General features: G+C 45.1%; 1 protein-coding gene across 5 annotated transcripts; it reads left to right on the plus strand.

The window, feature by feature from the left end:
- Positions 1 to 17: 17 nt before the first annotated feature.
- SRSF11 (serine and arginine rich splicing factor 11) lies at positions 18 to 17,089 on the plus strand. 5 transcript variants are annotated; one of them, XM_085512452.1, is made up of 13 exons: positions 18 to 51; positions 296 to 574; positions 4,698 to 4,831; positions 8,756 to 8,865; positions 9,714 to 9,806; positions 11,037 to 11,086; positions 12,268 to 12,395; positions 13,104 to 13,185; positions 13,819 to 13,950; positions 14,419 to 14,508; positions 14,851 to 14,946; positions 15,512 to 15,650; positions 15,756 to 17,089. In XM_085512452.1, the coding sequence occupies exons 2-13, from the start codon at positions 468 to 470 to the stop codon at positions 15,948 to 15,950; spliced, it is 1,356 nt and encodes a 451-aa protein (XP_085368578.1). In that variant the 5' UTR covers positions 18 to 51; positions 296 to 467; the 3' UTR covers positions 15,951 to 17,089. The 5 variants fall into 5 exon arrangements, with proteins under 5 accessions (XP_085368578.1, XP_015726341.1, XP_015726342.1 ...); XM_015870855.3 differs by having other exon boundaries at positions 296 to 433; XM_015870856.3 differs by having other exon boundaries at positions 296 to 433; positions 15,759 to 17,089.
- Positions 17,090 to 17,703: the final 614 nt, after the last annotated feature.

Below are 17,703 nucleotides of genomic sequence, written 5' to 3' on the forward strand. Positions count from 1 at the left end.
TGCGCGGTGCCGGCCGCGGGGGATTGTGGGATCGTGCGGCCCAGGGAGCTGGTGAGGAACGGGCTGCGAGGGGAGCGGGACGGGGATAGGGATAAACAGGGATAGGGATAAACAGGGATAGGGATAAACAGGGATAGGGATTGGGATAAGGGATAGGGACAAACAGGGACTGGGACAGGGATAGGGATAGGGATAGCAGGGCCAGGCCAGGCCGCGGGGCGCCCCTCACGGCCGTTGCGGGCTGAGCGGCGCTCGGGCCTTGACTCGCTGTTCGTTCCCCCCCCGCTGTCCGTAGCTCCGGCGCCATGGCCTCGAGCAGCGGCACCGACGTGATCCAGGTGACCAACGTGTCCCCCAGCGCCAGCTCCGAGCAGATGCGGACGCTCTTCGGCTTCCTCGGCAAGATCGAGGAGCTGCGCCTCTTCCCCCCTGAGTGAGTCCCGGGTCCGGCCCAACATCGCGCCTCCATGGCCGCCGCCTCCGCCCCCAGCGCCGCCCCATGGCCGCGCTCTGCGCGTCGGGACGATCCCGATCCGGATCCGGCTCCTCGGGGCGATGGCGGCGGACGCGGGCGGTGTGTGGTGTGTAACGGTGTGTGTGTGTGTGTGTGTGTGTGTGTGTGCTGTGTAACGGTGTGTGTGTGTGCGGTGTGTGTGTGTACAGTGTGTGTGTGTGTGTGCGCTGTGCTGTGTGTGTGTGTGTGTGTGTGCTGTGTAACGGTGTGTGTGTGTGTGTGTGTGTGCGCTGTGTAACGGTGTGTGTGCGGTGTGTGTGCACTGTGCTGTGTGTGTGTGTGTGTGTGTGTGTGTGTGTGTGTACAGTGTGTGTGCGCTGTGTGGGATCCCTCCCGGCACAGTCCCGCTTTGAGCCGTCTCCCCTTGTTCAGGGCTGACCCCCCAGGGCCGAACGCAGCGTTACGAGGGTGCGCCTTAAACCCAGTGTGTGCCGCGCAAAAAAAGGCTGTGTGCAAAACGAGCGGCCATACTGCGCTTAGTACTGGTGGGATGGCCTGCTGTAAAGCGTTCTCGTGTTCTATCGTGCAGTCTTCAATCCCTGCTAGCTCAGAACCAGGAAGATGTGCCCGTCCTGCTGTGCACACCAGGAGAGCTGCATGTGGTTGTGTTGGCTGCTGGAAATTCGGTGCTGGAGACAAAAACGTGGAAGGAAATGCAGTGTGTAGCTGAGGCCGAGGTGCGGTGCTGCCTGTGAGCGCTGCTTTGTTAGCAGCCGGGCTGGCTGTGTGTAACAGCAGCCGTGCTGCTCAGCACAGCCGGCTGCCTTTGAACAGCCGTGATCCCTGGATGTGCTTCCACGTGTGGGCTGATCTTTCAGGAGCGGTTATTGTAGGCAAAGTCTGTTTCTGAAGCTTTGCGCTGTTTTAGGTACATATTAACTTAATATGTTAAAGGTCTGAGGTTACGGAAGAGAACAAAGCTCAGCCCAGTTACTTTGTTACCACGGCTGAGGCCCTCGGTGTGTGCTGGATTTAATTCTGTTGCACAAACGTGTGAAATGCCGGCCCCAAAGGACCTTGCTCAGTGCAGCTGATGGATCTGCCCTGGGTTACACTGGTCTGCCGTGTGTATATCTGAGGATTGGCTTACAGGAGGAATGAGGTGGCTTCCAAGAGCTCTGAATTGTATCTTCGTGCCTGTTTAATGCGTTGGATGCTGGGGCATAGCTCGTATCTTCAAGGCTACCATTTGGGCACGTATCGTGGTGTAAGGCTGTTTCTGCACGCTGAGCTCCTGCTCTTCCCAGCTCACTTCTGCCTCCTTTGTTCTGGTGCTGGTATCGTGGCCTTCCCAGCTGTGTTGGTGAGGGCTCTGCTGATGGAGGAAGAGGCAACATGGTGTGAATAGCCTGAGATTCCAGATGTCTCAAAGCACTAAAGGCCACTGAGAGCGTCTGGCCTACGTTTCTTTTGTGTTTCAGATCTGTAAATGAGGGGATAATCCCTGTGGGGATCTTTGCCTTTGTGAAGAAGTTGTAACTATAGGAAAACCGCCGAGGAGGACAGTGGAGAACAGGAAATGTGGTGTAGCAAAATAGGACTGGCACAGGAGATGCAGGAAATACTGACCAGCTATTGGAGTGAGCTGTGTTGTATCTGAGTGGAAAACTGGCTTTATTTAACACTGTGTACGCTATTGAAATGAGCTAAAGGTTGCGCAGTTGAAACTGGAAAAGGCTTTTTTTCAGGCTGGGATTGCATTTCTAACTTGTCAGTTCTGAGGATTCCTCCTGCTGTTCCCTTTGTGCCTCTGTCGCTGTGGAGGTGCCGCGGCAGCGCCGTGCTGTGCCGGGAGGTGTGGCTGTGCTGAGCGATGGGTGCTGGGAGGGACGCGTCGGGTGTCCGGGTTTGGTTTGGAGCTGAGGGGAGACGTGTATCTGCCTACACGAGTGGGTTCTTTGCTCTGCGCTGAAGGCTGTGCTGTTCCTTCTCCTTTAAACTTGAGATCCTGACTCTGAGATGGGCAGAAGTGGAAGGAATAGACTTCTGAGACTGCTTACAGAATATATATACAATATTGATAAATATCAGCAAACCATACAGTATAAATATTCATATAGATAGTGTATAATATAGAAAATTAAAATATATTGTATGCGTCCACACATAAATATTTTTAAAATATTTCTACACACATGTGTAGATGATGATTTGAGCATGTCTTGTTTAGCATTTGGGATGGTCCTTCTATCACAATTTACATTTCTGCTCTGAAATGTGGATGCAGAAACCAATGTGGATTCTGGTCCTGTTGGTGGATGGGTGATCCAGTGACTGGTTATCAACAGAGAAATGTATCAGGAAGAAAGCGTATTTGGTGGAAAATCTAATATATGGAGTTAAAGATTAATAACATTAGCAGTGTATATTGTAACCTTGTAAGCTGGATGATGTGGGAATTGACAAGATCTTTTGCTTTCTCTGTAATAATTGCAAGTGACAGTTAGACAACAGCTCTCCTCAGAAGAGCAGCTTTGCTTGGTTGCTATTGCTGTGGTTGCTGTGCAGAGAGAAGGATGACAACCTCTGCTGCAAAGTGAGGAGCATGAGTGGGTGTTCCTGCTCTGGTTCTTCCCACCGTAGTATGAATATGGTAATGTGGAAAGATATCTCCTAGTTGCACACTATTCATTACAGCCTGTCCATGCTTGATGTTAGAGCAGCAGTAATGTCGGTGTAAGTGGCAGGAACGTCCTTTCAGAAATAAGATGTAATGTCTGAAATGCAGCTGCAATATGGAGGAACTTGGAAGGAGGCGTGTTGAGTTAGGAGGTGAGGGCTGGAATGCCCTGTTGACATGGTGTGGTTCAGGCACAGTAAATCACTGTGTGTCTCAGCATTCCTTTGCTCGGTGGTGGTAAAGGTCAGCCACCATTTTTGGCATTGGCACTAACAGAAAGGAAAAGTGTCAGTTGTCACATTTCTATTTCATGTCGTTCTTCTTTCTCCTGAATTGTGATATTTCCTATTGCAAGTGATTAAAGACTTGGTCACTTTTCCAGATAAAGCAGTTGGGCCGTGGGGTGCATTTTCAGAACTGATCTGTTAACTGTTTGTAGATGTTGGTTAGCAAAGGCAGGTCAGTGTCATGAAGACATGGGGGTGTTCCTGGGAGCTGGCTCCTCTGGCTGAGACTTGGGAGCAGCCTGGCCGTGGTTGGGAAGCGCAGCATTAGGGAGTTGGTGCTGCTTCCTGTGCCTGCTCTCAATCTTCTGTAGGCAGCTCTTAACTCTTGATGTAGATCACTGACTAAAGGAAAATGTGCAGTTTTCATACACTATGGACTTTGGAAATCTACTTTGGATCTCTACTGAGTTGATTTTTGCCTTCATTCTTTCTGTTGTCACCATTTTCGCCCAGGGGCTTTCACAGCCTACCATGCTTTCTTATCCCTGTAGGAGGTAAATGATTCTGGTCTTTAAATGGAGTCAAAGTTTCCACGTTCTCTTCTGATTTTCCATAGCTGAGGGTTTGTGCACAGTCCTGCTGAGGTGCTCACTCTGAGCTGTGCAGTGGGCAGGGGCCTGTCTTGCTGAGAGGCTGATGGTACAGGTTGGTTCTCCAGGAACTCTTGGCCCTTTAGTGTGATTTCAGCTGTAGCATTGCCCAAATGACATTCCTGTATCTGGGCTTTGTTCTGGTACTGTTGAGTAATGCATGTTCTGAGCTGCCTACCTCCCTCTGAAGGGAGCCGGGTGGTTTCTGTGCATGCATTTGGCCACAAGAAGAAGCACAGTGAAGTTTGGGCTAGAAGCATTTATGAAATAGTGTTAAGAAGTAAAATAATCATGTTTTAATCATTCTCCTCTTCATAGTTTACTTCAGAAATGCAATCTGGGTGCTAAAGCAGAGAGTACACAGCTCCCATTCCTGAGAACTTCACTAGCATAATCCGTAAGATAGCTCTGTTTTCCTTGAATAAAGCATTTGTCTCCTTCTTCTCTTACAGATAAGTGATGAAAACTAATCTGCATTTAGGCAACTGGCCGTAGCTATACCCTGCATGATGGAATTCATCTTCAGTTGCAAACAAGGCAGTCGAATTATTTCTGTAATTTTATAGGAGAGTGTCTTCACTCGTAATTTCTTGACTTTGTGGTTTGGTGAAAGGCAACACAGGGAGCCATAACGTCTCATCGCGTCTGATTTTGTTGCATCTCATTAATTTCTCCTTCTTTTCCAGTGATTCTCCCTTGCCCGTGTCATCACGTGTGTGTTTTGTAAAGTTCCACGAGCCCGACTCGGCGGTTGTGGCCCAGCACCTGACAAACACTGTGTTCGTTGACAGAGCCTTGATAGTGGTTCCATATGCAGAAGGTTTGTGAATTGTTTAATGGTCTATGCAGCCAGCATATGATGACATTTTATTCCAATGTAGTTCACAAAAATGAGCATTAGTAAGATGTCAAACGTATGACTATTAACATTTAAAAACCCTTGGTATATTGCAATTGGCTCTTGGATTAAGTACTGCTTTTATTTAGTGATGCTGAATGAAAATGGGAAGCTTACCTCTTACTGCTTTTGTGTTTCTTAAGTTTAGAATATTAGCAGTTTAGGCAGAGTTACTTGCAAATTATGCTCTTTATTGATGTCAGTGAGACATTTTCTTAAATGGAGCTCTGCAAACAGGTCAATGCTGTAAGGAAATTTTCCCTTAAGTAGCATTTACATCATTCACGTGTGCATGAATCTCTTCATGAGAATGGTTTCTCCCTCCCTGAGAGCACACGGGAGAGTAGGTTAACGCCTCTTTGATATTCGCTGCCTTGCACTCAGTGGGGAGCTTCCCTGAAAAGCCATTCATTCACTCTCATTGTGAACTCCAGTATACCAAGGGTTTCAGTAGATGTAATTTGAAAGTGAGCTCTTCCAAGAGGTGCCAGATGGGCACTGGTACTAGCAGTTATTCCAAGTTTTCTTGTTCAGCCATGCTTTATTTTAATAGAATTTCACTAAATAATAAACTCTTCTCTCTGTTATTTGTGTGTGTGATTTTTGTAGTGGAGAAGGCAAATGCAAAGCCCTTCCTGATGACTGAAAAACAGTGGGTCCTCTGCAGCTACAGGGGATTCTAGACATTAACTAAAGGCCAGCAAGCACTCAAGTCCCCAAGTGTTTTCCTGGTGTAACCACTTGTTAACTACATTTTCTCTTCTTCTTTTTATTTTTACATTTTAGGGTGTTACAGTAATTTGAAAGGCAATGAGCAGGGTTTTTGGAACTTAAAAACTGTGCTGAGAAGACACCTCTTCTTGCAGAAGTCTTATTAAACTCTTCTAGACTTGCTTTAGAAGTAATTGATTTCCATTGTACTGTTTTCTTGTACTGATTTACTTCTGAAATGATGGGTTTTCCCAAATGGCTTGAATTAAGTACCACCCCTGCAGATGAAGTCATACTACAATAACGAATTTGGTGCGTGGTCTGGGTTCAGACCTTTTATTAAGACATTATAATGCTACAAGGATGTCTTTGGAAGCCTGGGGAACTGTCTTATCTTTGTATTCCTGCAGTTTAAGAGATATGGAAACTTAATTTCTGGAAGGTAGGAATCTGCAGCGTGACCTTTGACTGGGACATGCTGCTGTGGGGGGACTACAGAGCACGTTCAGAAATGTGGAGTTACTGCTTCCCCTTTCCCTACTGCAGTTATTACAGGGTAGTGGAAAGGCATCTTATTCTCCTCCTTATATTAAAGCATGACATAGTAACAGTCCATCAGTCAATACTGAAACATTCTCCGAGGCCCATGCTGACAGATGTCAGTGTTTAGTTTTTCCAATAAGGATTAAAAGAATATTCTTTGTCAGTCTGACTTGTCCATTCTGGATAAAACTGGTGCATAAAAACTCTGCCCAGTGGTTTCAGTTCAGATTGTCTAAAGATAATGTTAATGACATCATTGTATTTTAATGGGCCTGTTTAAGTCACAGAGTTCCTTATGGGCTGTTTCTTATGGTATTACAGTGATTCAGAGTGTGAACAGTTCTGTCATAATGATGTGGCCTATCCCCAGCCACGTGTTCAGCCAATGAAGCTCTGCCCCTGGTCCCTGTATGGGAGCATCCTTACCTCTAATTTCGTGCTGCCGGGGTCCCAATTCAACAAGTTACTTAAGCACCGTACAGCGAGATTCTTAAAACCGCAGTGAATTTGTTCATGTGCTTAAAGTCAGGCAGATGCTTAATTACTGTGCTGAACTGGGCCCTCACCTCTCTTGTTTTCTGCTGTGATAATTCTGTTTTATTATTGCCTGTCGCTAAAGTGAATGTTTATTATCTGTCTAGCGCAATAATTATCCCATATATCACAAGTGCACTCCAGGTTTAGCACACACAGACACTTTGGTGTTGGCTGTTGCTTTGTGTTATAGAGCTATACACAAAGTCTACGGTAAGGTTTAGTATTCATTGTAATTTTCACTGTGATATTCCTAGATTTGGAAGGAGCTCTAAGATTAAAGGTGGCTGGGGGGGTATTTAGGTTCTTTGGTTAATGTTTGTTTCTTTTGTCTGTTTCTTTTTCTTTCATTTCTACATATTCATACAGTATTTCATGGTTCTAACAAAGCAGCAGTAAAAAAAGCTCTTGAAGCATGAAAATTAACTGGTGAGGGGCCTCATTGCTTTTTTCACTTGTAGTTTATTTATTTCTAAATACCTTTTAAAGAAACGAGTAGAGCATCAGATGCATGATTTTTTTTAATGAATGCAGATCTCCTGTGAGGTGTCTGGAGATGAGTGAGGGTTTGCGTTTAGCTGCCGGAAATGTCGTAGCTGCACTAATTTGAAATGTTTAGCTGTAATTGATAAATATCCTCTCAGACATAATTTTGCATGCAAAATTACCCCGTAATCTCTCTGTAGGTATGTTAATATATTTATGCGTTAATGCCCTTTATCTAAATGACCTTTTTCCCCTCCTCTCCCTCCATAACTTTTGGTATCTAAATTGATGGCAGCTCAATGACACGAGCGAGATAACAGTGCTGTGTGTTGTACATTTGTTTATATTATCGGCACTTCTCAGTATAGGTGGAAGGAACCATTACCTTTATTTAACAGTGGTTTTTCTTTTTTGTTGTTGTGTTTTACAGTTCTTTTCCCTGGTTCAGCCTGAACTATATACCAGGCCCTGCTGAAAATACCACCCAACAGTTTTCTTCTGCAGCTTATCCAGTTTCTCTTAAGTGCCCTGTACATATTGTATGTTTTATGATGAGATGCAGTTTCTTAATACGTATTGCAGAAACGCTACTGGTATTTGCAAATATTTAGTAAAATTGTTTTATTGAACTCTCATTTTGGGGGCTTGGGCACATTAACAAATTAATCCATCTGTATAGGGCTTTTGCTGTTGGATAGAAGTAAAAAACACCTACACAAGTACTTGTTTTGCGCTAGGACCCTTCAAATTATCTGTGCAGAGCAGGCAGTAAATAAGACGCTTGTCTTAGTTGGCTGCAAGATTTGGGGCCAGAAGTTTCTTCCGTAGCAGCATTCTTGGTACATAAGCATGGCACATATCGGAACATAAGCATTTTACTGCACAGGTAAGGAATGTGCCACGACGTACTGTACGTATGCAGACACACACAGCTTGTATTGGAAGACCTGCAGAGTCTGTCGTTTTTATCTGACAAGTCAGCAAAAGCCCTACGCTTGATTCAGCAAAAAAATATTTCCGTACCTTCTCTTTAAGTTTTACAAATTTGCTATGGTAGGTGTAAAAGAAAACATAGTGAACTGTACCGTATTATTAACCCCTAAATCAAACTTTTTTTGTCTTGTGTATCTTGATTTTTCTGTGTGCTTTGTAGTGAAGCAGCCGACACGAGTCGTTGTTCATAAAACAGCTTTTGAAAGTTGAGAGCACACCCCTGGAGAACCGACTGTGCTTGCTTACGTTTGGTTCATGACTTAAAAATCGAGTACAGGTGATGAAATCTTGGCAGTGTTAACAAAACAGTAGTGTGTATTGTGCTATTTTTTTTTGCTCTAGATACTTAACCATTTGTAGAGAAAAAGGAACAGTCAAATTTTCACGCATTGAAGTTTCATTCTGACAAAAAAAAAATTAATGATAAATATTAATAGCCATCAAGCTTTGTATTTTAGCAAACATAAGTACTTTCAACAAACTCAGGTGGTGTATCAGGGAGACATTTTCTTGGGTGTATTTGTGTATTTTCTGCTTTAGAAAAAGAATGCGTTCTAATGCCAGGCTATTTCTCTGCAGGAGTCATTCCTGATGAGACTAAGGCTTTGTCTCTCTTGGCACCAGCCAATGCTGTGGCAGGTCTGCTGCCTGGAGGTGGACTCCTGCCTACTCCCAACCCACTTTCTCAGGTAGGTTTTCTGCTTGGGCTGGATGAAGGGAACCCAATGCTGGGTGCTCAGTTGCTTCCTGCTTGGTCGGTCGGTTGGTTTCCAGAGGAACCTGCTGGCATGCTGATGTTGAGGCAGGGAGTGTTGTACTTTGGATACCTCCATGGATAGTATTGTTGCAGCCCTCTGATACAGTTTTTGTTGGAAGGATGGTGAGTTGTTAGGAGGAGTACTTCTGCTGTGCCACTTACGGCCTTTCCCCTCAGATCCCTTTTCTCTCCATTGAATGCTTACCAACAGATCTGACAAGGAGGAGGGATCTTACAGACAGAGTCTAAATTCCTGAATGCCAAGAAATTGATGAGCTGTGGAGAAATAACTTCAGTAATATTACAGCTGAGGGGGGGGAAAAGTTACAGCGTGTATTTGCTCTTTAAACACACAGAAAATCATGTGGAAAATGAATGGCAAAAAAAGTGTGTTACAGAAAAATATAAGTTCAAAACACATCTTATTAGAGCTCAGAATCAAAGTGCAGGAGGCAAATCAGTAAGAGTCTGGCTTCATTAGCTCTGCATATCTCAGATCTATCTCAGATCTGCTTCTTCAGCTTCTGCTTAGCACTCCTGCATGTAACTCGTGTTATTCCTATATGAAAGATGTATTGAGCTGTTCAGAAGCTGTAGAGCTGAGCCTTGAAACCTGGGGGAAGTTACAGAAGGTGAGGTCACTGGCTTAGAAACTTGGAGTGAGTTTTCCTGGTAACTCCTGGCAGAGTCTCATTTTAGAATGCTTACAGAACGCTTGGAGACTCTGAACAGTTTTTGTCAGTTGAATGTTGCTTTGGCTCATTGCTGTCTTTGTTACAGATTGGTGCTGTTCCTTTAGCTGCTCTCGGAGCTCCTGCTCTCGATCCTGCCCTTGCTGCTCTTGGGCTTCCTGGAGCAAACTTAAACTCTCAGGTGTGTCACAGCGTTCTGTGTTGTCCCACACGTGTTGATGGGTAAGACTGGTGCTGTTCTTAGGTTTCAGCACTGGATTAAATAACGAGCTGAAGATCTGGAGTTTGCTCTTTATTTTTGTTGCCCTCTTCTCCAGTGAAGAGCAGTTCTCAGTTATATCAGTCCAGCTGACTAAAAATCCCGTGACTGATTTTTCTGAGCACTCTTCAGAATAGTTGCTCTCTGTAGCACTTCTCAGTTAATGCCAGAAGAACCTACAAATAGTTGGAGACTAACAGTGGAGTGCCTTAAGTGCCTCTGAATCTCTTATGGCAGATCAACAGTTAAAAAGTGATGGTTGTCTCCTTAATTGTGTACTTGTAGGAAACACCAAGACTTGGTTTGATTGTAGGTTTGTAAAACTGGGGGGGGGAAGAGCTCAAATACTGAGAAATAGTGAGTAGAACACTGAGTTAATGTCTGAGGTATAAGAGCCATATACTGCAGGGAGGGCTTAATCTGTAGATGGAAGAAGCATTAATTTATCGCAGTGCTAAGGAGATTCCTCACCCAGCATTCTATTTATGCATGCCATGTGTGGGAGCAAAAGCAAACAATGCTGATATGGAGATGAAAGTAGGAAAAATAAGCATTTAAAAATCTCCTGTGTCCATTAAGCCAGTTGGACTGCAATGGCTGCCTCTCTGTGCATGAGATTGCTGGAAACAAAAGGTTTTGCTTTGTTAACATACTGCTGCTTCAGGAGGTGGCCCGAGGTGGCAATATCTGGATTTACTGAAGAGCTGTAAAAAGAACTTTCTGCAATTCTTTGAGTAAAGAAACTTTGCTTGTTTTTTAAGTTGACACTGAGAACTTCTGAAGGGCATGTGTCCAAGTAAGTCTCTGTTCTTGAAGTAACAGTGAACTAATCTGTAAATACAAGAGGTACGTTCATTTTCATTGGGAAGTGCTTTGAGTCTGTCCAGGAGAGGCTGTTTGGTCCCTGGGGAGGAAAAAGAATAAAATGCTTCAGCATCCCTGAAATGTGCTGACAGGCAACTCATCCCCACCCCCACCTGCAGGCTCTGAAACAGGATGGTGTATCTTCTTGTCTGTAACTTGCTGGGGGGGTTTTCCTTGACAGAGACTGCTTTAGTTACTGCCACTGGTACACTGAGCATCTGAAGCATGTGCCTCTTCCAACATGATTTTAACTTCTTTTCCTTCCCTTCCCCCCCTTCTCCCCCCCAGTCTCTTGCAGCGGATCAGCTACTCAAACTGATGAGCACAGTGGATCCAAAGTAAGTTTTGTTGTTTACAAGTAATTGAACACTTATTTTGGAGAGTGATGTCAGTGATTCAGAATCCCATCTTTGTTCTACGGGGTCTAATTAAGGTTGGAGAAACTTCATGTTGTGGGGGTCACTGCTGATTCTGTCTGCTCTGCTGGGAAGAGAGGACAGGAAACTAAGATTATCTGCTCTGATCTATGGAATAACCATAATAATGATTGTATGTATAAAATAACCGGTGAATCTCTGAGATTTCATGTTGCTAGAGACAGAAAGTTTCATGTATGTAATTTTGGTCACTCCCATGTCTGTAATGTAATAGCGCAGCTTGCAGCCAGAGCCCTTGGGAGCATTAAGGGCTGCGAGTGAGCCAAGGTGAGCAATTACTATACATGGCCATAGTAACAGGCTGCACGTTACAGCTTCAGAAGTAATAACAGCCAGCAGATTTGTTACTTGATAAGAAAAAACAAATAACGATGAACACAAATATTTGCTGATTTTTATTTCGGTGGTTAGAAAAAAAATGACTTTCTCTAAAATAACGTGGCACGTGAACAGCAATAGGGAAGGGTTGCTTTTAACTTAAGTCAAAACTGTCCAACCTACCCCAGTGGGCAAAGCTGTGCGTGTTCTATCCTCAGTTTTAGTATTACTTTGGCATGCGATTCTTTATTTTAAACCAGGTGAACAAAGTAGTCATTGTAGGTAAGGGATGCATTGTGTGTGGTACACCTGGCTGGCTTTAAAGCAACTTCTGGGATGGAACTTCTGAACCTTAATTTTCATCACTGTGGGCTTCTGAATCTGGCTTATAGAGTGGAAAGTGATTTTCTGCCAGGTAATGTGTTGTAGCTGATCTTTCAGGTGGTGAGAACTGAAATACAGCTGTACAAAAATGTACTGAGATGCATCATCAGAAACCCACACGAGACAATACAAACTCATTACTTATAGCTAACTGGAATTTTAAGAGCTTTCTACCACTGCCTCCATCCCAGACTTGCTGCGCTGTAGAATTTTTCATCGCAGACCTGTTTCTCTGTTACCTGAATGGTGCCAACCTGCAGGCAGGTTGTGCTTCATTTGGATCAGTCATTTTTGGACAGGCTGCAAACTGGCAGTGCAGGCTTCTGTGTTTTGGGTATATGAACACACTGAATACGTCAGTTGCTGTTTTTATTTTCCAGGCTGAACCACGTAGCTGCAGGTCTTGTTTCACCAAGCCTGAAATCAGATACCTCCAGTAAAGAAATAGAAGAAGCTATGAAAAGAGTACGAGAAGCACAGTCGTTAATTTCTGCTGCTATCGAGCCAGGTAATTCTCAGTCGCAGAATCCTTCATTCACGGTGGTGGTTTGACATCGTCTCTGCCTGCTCTGAGTTTAATGATTTCATCTTCCCTGGTGGCTGAATTCATAATTCACAAGTGTGAACAAATTGATGGCACAGCTGTCTGTGCTGCAGTTGTCCTGCAGATGCAAGGAGACTTGACCTCAGATTATTGTGTTTCCTCCTGGCAATTGTTTCCTGTCTTTTAAGTCCCGACCTGTGAAATAACTCTTGTTTTTCCCCCCTTTTTTGTGTGGTTTAGTTTTGCAGGTATGAATTCCGGAGTGTTGCAGCAGTTCATGCACAAATGTTGTATCCAGTCAGTCTGAGAAGTAACCTGGAACAGATTGAAAGCAATCTGAGAGGTTCCTTAGCCTTCATAGCCGAGCAGAAGGGATTGTAGCACAGCTTCTCCTTGCCTCCCAGCTGCCCTTCTCTAAGTGGCTTGTGTTAAAAATGTCCTGAATTTTGACTTCTTGAGTTTTGCACGTGAATTTGTGGATTTTTATGTCTCTTTGTCACATGTTTGTTCTTTTGAGAAAAAGGGGAGCTACAGCTTAACTTCGTTATTGTCTTCATACCTACAGTGTGAAGCCCAACTTGGTTTTCTTTAGAACATTTTCTTGGGCCCTAAAATATTACTAGTTTTAAAAAAAAACAAAACCCAAATGATTCTTTTCCTTTTTAACTCCAGACAAAAAAGATGAGAAAAGGCGGCATTCACGGTCAAGATCGCGCTCAAGGAGGAGGAGGACGCCTTCTTCATCTAGACACAGGTAATTACTAGCACAAAGCCTTGACTTTACGTGGCTCTTACTGCTGTAACACTCTCAGTTGTTGCAGTCAGTCCATTTTGCAATACTTCCTTAAACCTCTCTTCTTTTTTCAATGTCTTCCCAGCGTGCTTATGTGAAAATGGCAATTTGTCTTAAAACAAAGCACTGGGACACCTTTGTGAGCACCAATGTTCACAATTCCTGCTGGGCTGCTTGTTTCTTGTACGTGTGGCACATTCAGTTTGGTCTGTTCACGTATCCTCACTAGGATGTCAGTGCACACCTGCCTAAGCAGAAATACTTCTGGCTTGTTTATATTGTCAGCTTGTCAACTCCCAGTTAGACGGTGTGTGCCAGCAGCCCTCATGAAGCTGTTATAACTGAGCTTCTCATTTGTACTTCTTTGCTGCTCACTGATCAGTAGTTGGTTTGTGTTCAGTTTTGGTGTTTTAAACATTTCTTCACACTTCAGTAGTACTTGCCAGCTTTCCTCTCCAGTTGGGCTGTGGGGTGTGAAGAGAGCGGACTGAAAAACCACTCAGCTTGTTTGGTTCCCTCCATTGCAACACAGTTAGCACTGATCTGATGAGCATTTCATGTATGTCACTCTCACGTGCCATGTCCCTTTGGTAGACGGTCAAGGAGCAGATCAAGGAGAAGGTCCCATTCAAAATCAAGAAGCAGGAGGCGATCTAAAAGTCCAAGGCGAAGAAGATCTCATTCCAGAGAGAGAAGCAGAAGATCCAGGAGCACATCCAAAACCAGGTAATCCTTCACTGAACTTCTGTTTGCTAGAAATTGAGCAGTAAAGTTCAGGTGTTTGATTTAAAAGAAAAAAAGCAGAGCAGAATGAACTCGGGGCTTTGTAATAACAACCATCTCCTGCTCCACCCGAGTGGAGTTTGCCCTACACGTGTGCAGTGTAGAAATACATGACATGCTTTTCCTCAGAGCTGATGGGCACTGTGTGTTGGCTGAGTCACTTGGGCTGCCTTTGGGAAATGTGGGTTCTATAGCAAAACTGCCCCTAGTTTTGTTAATGGGTAATTGCCTTTCTGGTTTCTTTCTTATTAATATTAATGTGCCCAGGCCAATAAAAACAATGAGAAAACATACGGTATCCAATGAAACTGTCTTGTCTTCATTTGTTCATTTTTCTGCATAGCAGAAGTAGCGAATGCTACTTGAATAGCCTGAAAATGACTTAAACATAAATGTCTGTTTTACTGAAAGGGATAAAAAGAAAGAAGAGAAAGAAAAGAAACGTTCTAAGACTCCCCCCAAAAGCTACAGCACAACGAGGCGATCCAGGAGCACAAGCAGGTATGGTGGAAACATGTGAAAAATGTGCGTGTTCTCCATTTCCAGCACACAGGGTCCACACCAGAGCAAATGGTGTTTGTGTGTGTGGCAGGATGATGGGTGCTGTGGGGATATTGGGTATGGGATTGTTGGGCCAGTGGTTTCTCCATTAAGGTGGTGGTGTGGTAGGAAGTGGCTTACTCTGCTGGTCAGCAGCTGCCTGGGCTTTGCAGTACTGCTGGTAGCAGGTATCAGGTTCCACTTATGCCGTATATTTACCACATTTGGAGCTCATTCTGGAACTGGAGATGTATTTGGAGCTTAAAAACCAGACTAAAAGGCTTTAATGATTCTTCCCTGCAGGGAAAGACGGCGTAGAAGAAGCAGGAGTGGAACACGGTCACCTAAAAAGCCCAGGTCACCTAAAAGGAAAATGTCGCGGTCCCCATCTCCCCGCAGGTCAGTGAGAATCTCAGCTGGAAAATGCACCCTGCCATGAGCCACAGCAAAGAGCACGGCGGGGTCAGCCTGCAGCTGGTACCAGTACAGCTCGTCTGTTCTCCCTGGCCCATGGGCTGCCTCTTTGAGAGGAACAGATCTCCGCTGCCTCCTTTATCGTAATGTAATCAGCTTCAGGAGCTCCCAGCCAGGGCTGTGCAGGGCGGAGAAGCAGCAGGCAGCACCTGGCCCTCTGGCTCTGTGCATTGGGGCTCAGCTGACTTCTGGGTGGGCACCTGGTGGTCTTCTCTCCCACGGTGTGGAAGTTGGGTTGTTCCTCAGTAAAACACTGTCATTTTGCCTTTGTTAACAAAAGCACAGCTGCCCCTTCGTGGTGATTGTGTTTGATCAGAGCTGAGGAATGGGGATGTCTGGTTACTTTCTGAAAGCAAATGGCACCAATTGCACGCAGTTCTTACTTTAGGATTTTAATGAACTGTGGGTAATGGTCCGCACGTGATTTGGGTTCTGCTCATAGAATGACATGGTTGTGCTGCTCATCCTTCCATGTATTTTACCACTGTAGGCATAAAAAGGAGAAAAAGAAGGATAAAGACAAAGAGAGAAGTAGGGACGAGAGGGAACGGTCGACCAGCAAGAAAAAGAAAAGCAAAGACAAAGAGAAGGACCGAGAACGGAAATCTGAGAGTGATAAAGACGTGAAAGTATGTTTAAAGACCTGGTCACCTTCCCCTCCCTCGCTGTAGTTGCCCTTGTGCCCACAGGGGCTGTGAAGGCAAGTTTTAACTTCTTTTCTTATCCCGGCGAAGCAGGTCACAAGGGATTATGATGAAGAGGAGCAGGGATACGACAGCGAGAAGGAGAAGAAGGAAGAAAAGAAAACGGCAGATTCTTCTCCCAAAGTAAAGGAGTCTGCGGCTGAGAAGGGAAGTGGGGAATCAGCGAGGGAGTCCAAAGTAAATGGGGATGATCACCACGAAGAGGATATGGATATGAGCGACTGAGTGTTGCCTTTGCAGTGAACACGGCTGCAGACGTGCGTCAGTGTCATTCCTGTGTGATTCTTTTATGCTGTACTCGTTAATCCTAAATCTAGATGTATACAGCTCCAAGCTATACATGGTTCGTAAGGCTCCTGATACTAACTCACATCAAAAGCTTTCTAGAAAGGTAACCATCCTTGTTATGGCCAAAAGGGATTGCGTAGCCAAGCGATTTTTACTAACTTGGTGATGCTTCAAGCAAAAGTAAAAAGCTGCATGCATCTACAGCAGGCATGGACTGTTTGTCGTCTGATCTCCTGTAGTAAATCAGCTCACTTATGATAGTGTTTCTAGACTTTGATTCATTGCAGTAATAGAGCAGTATAGGGAATGCACTGACTGCATGTTGATTGTGGCAGAAACATCCTAAATGTTCTAAAATCCTACAACGTACAGAGGATCGACTTGAGGGTCTTAAGTGTGACTGCACAGAAAAAGCCAAGAAGAAAAGGGGCAGTTCATCAACGCAGCAGCTTCTGGCAGTTCTCACATGGGTCGGGTTCTTTGTCCTGAGCCACGTGGCCGGGCTTCTGTTCTGGGGGGTTTTGTTTTGTCTTTGGTTTCTGTTTCCCTGTTGTTTTCTTTCCCCGTGGGTTTTGTTCTGGCTTTGATGAGGTTGTAATGCGCTGCCCTTCTGGGGCTGCTTCCATCCCTGGGTCTGCATCCACCGCAGGCAGCAAAAAGGGACGAGCCCAAATGGTTCCGAGCTTCCCTGCTGCAGCCTGGAGCCGCGAGTGACAGCAGCGCTCACAGTCGGGCCGTTCTGGTTGTTTGTGAGCTGAACTCGCGGGTAAGAGGTGGTGCATTTTAAAACTGACCTTTGTATGCTTTTAAAAGCGAGGCTACTTGATAATGTACTTTTTACTTGATCTCGAGTTGTATGAACTGATTGGTGTCGGCTGTCGCTGCAGTGTAACCTCATGCACAGTGATCCCACGTTATATGCAATGTAGGTAGGCGAGCAGTTTTGTTAGTTGCAAAGTTCCACGGCTTTTCCTTTGGTGCAGGTCAGAACGCAGAGGTGGCTCCGCTCTGTGCCATTCGATGTACAGTTTCTGAAATTGTTTTACAGAACTTTGATAATAAAACCCTGAAACTCACCCTCCCGTTCCTGACAAACTGTGCTGGTATTTATTTATTTACGCTGCTGGGGGGGGGTTGCCCTCCTCCTTTTCTTCGCTCACCTGTTTCCAGCAGGACACACGGCTCCGTCTGCTGTGGTGGGTCAGAGCTGAGTGCAGGGATGGAGCTGCTGGGCTGGGAGCGAACAGGCTGTAATGGCAGCGAGGGGCAAATGTGTTATAAGAGAAACAGGGCTTTGTAAAACTCTTGTACCTGTGGTGCTCTTTGAGCTTTAGGGCACTGATGGGAGGCAGCAGGGAGCAGCGAGAGCAACGTGTGAGCACAGTGAGTTTGGGAATGGAGCTGGGAGCCGATGGATCCACCCGCCTGCTCTGCAAACAGCCCCTTTGGCACAGAGTGAATCAGACACACCAACCCATTATTAGAACTTGTAGAAATGGGAGTTTTTACCAGCAGCCGTTCTGTGTATTTTGCCAGCCCCGCCGGGCTGATGCCATGGGAGCAGCCCCAGCCCTTCAGTTCTGATGGCGGAGAGAAGGCGACAGTTCTTGTAATGGAGTACGGGCACAGCTGAGGTGCATGATGTCTTCATAGGTGTGTGCCTTTAGTTGTCACCGGGATATTTATATGT

This window comes from Coturnix japonica, chromosome 11, assembly GCF_054131305.1.
Source record: "Coturnix japonica strain WE chromosome 11, WE-NBRP24, whole genome shotgun sequence".
NCBI classification, from domain to species: Eukaryota; Metazoa; Chordata; class Aves; order Galliformes; family Phasianidae; genus Coturnix; species Coturnix japonica.

Excerpts from the sequence above, each read along its gene's own strand:
- SRSF11 (XM_015870855.3), top strand. The coding sequence starts at position 306 with ATGGCCTCGAGCAGCGGCACCGACGTGATCCAGGTGACCAACGTGTCC. Across the intron at positions 8,866-9,713 it reads CTCCCAACCCACTTTCTCAG|ATTGGTGCTGTTCCTTTAGC; the intron begins GTAGGTTTTCTG and ends TCTTTGTTACAG. Across the intron at positions 14,509-14,850 it reads CGATCCAGGAGCACAAGCAG|GGAAAGACGGCGTAGAAGAA; the intron begins GTATGGTGGAAA and ends TCTTCCCTGCAG.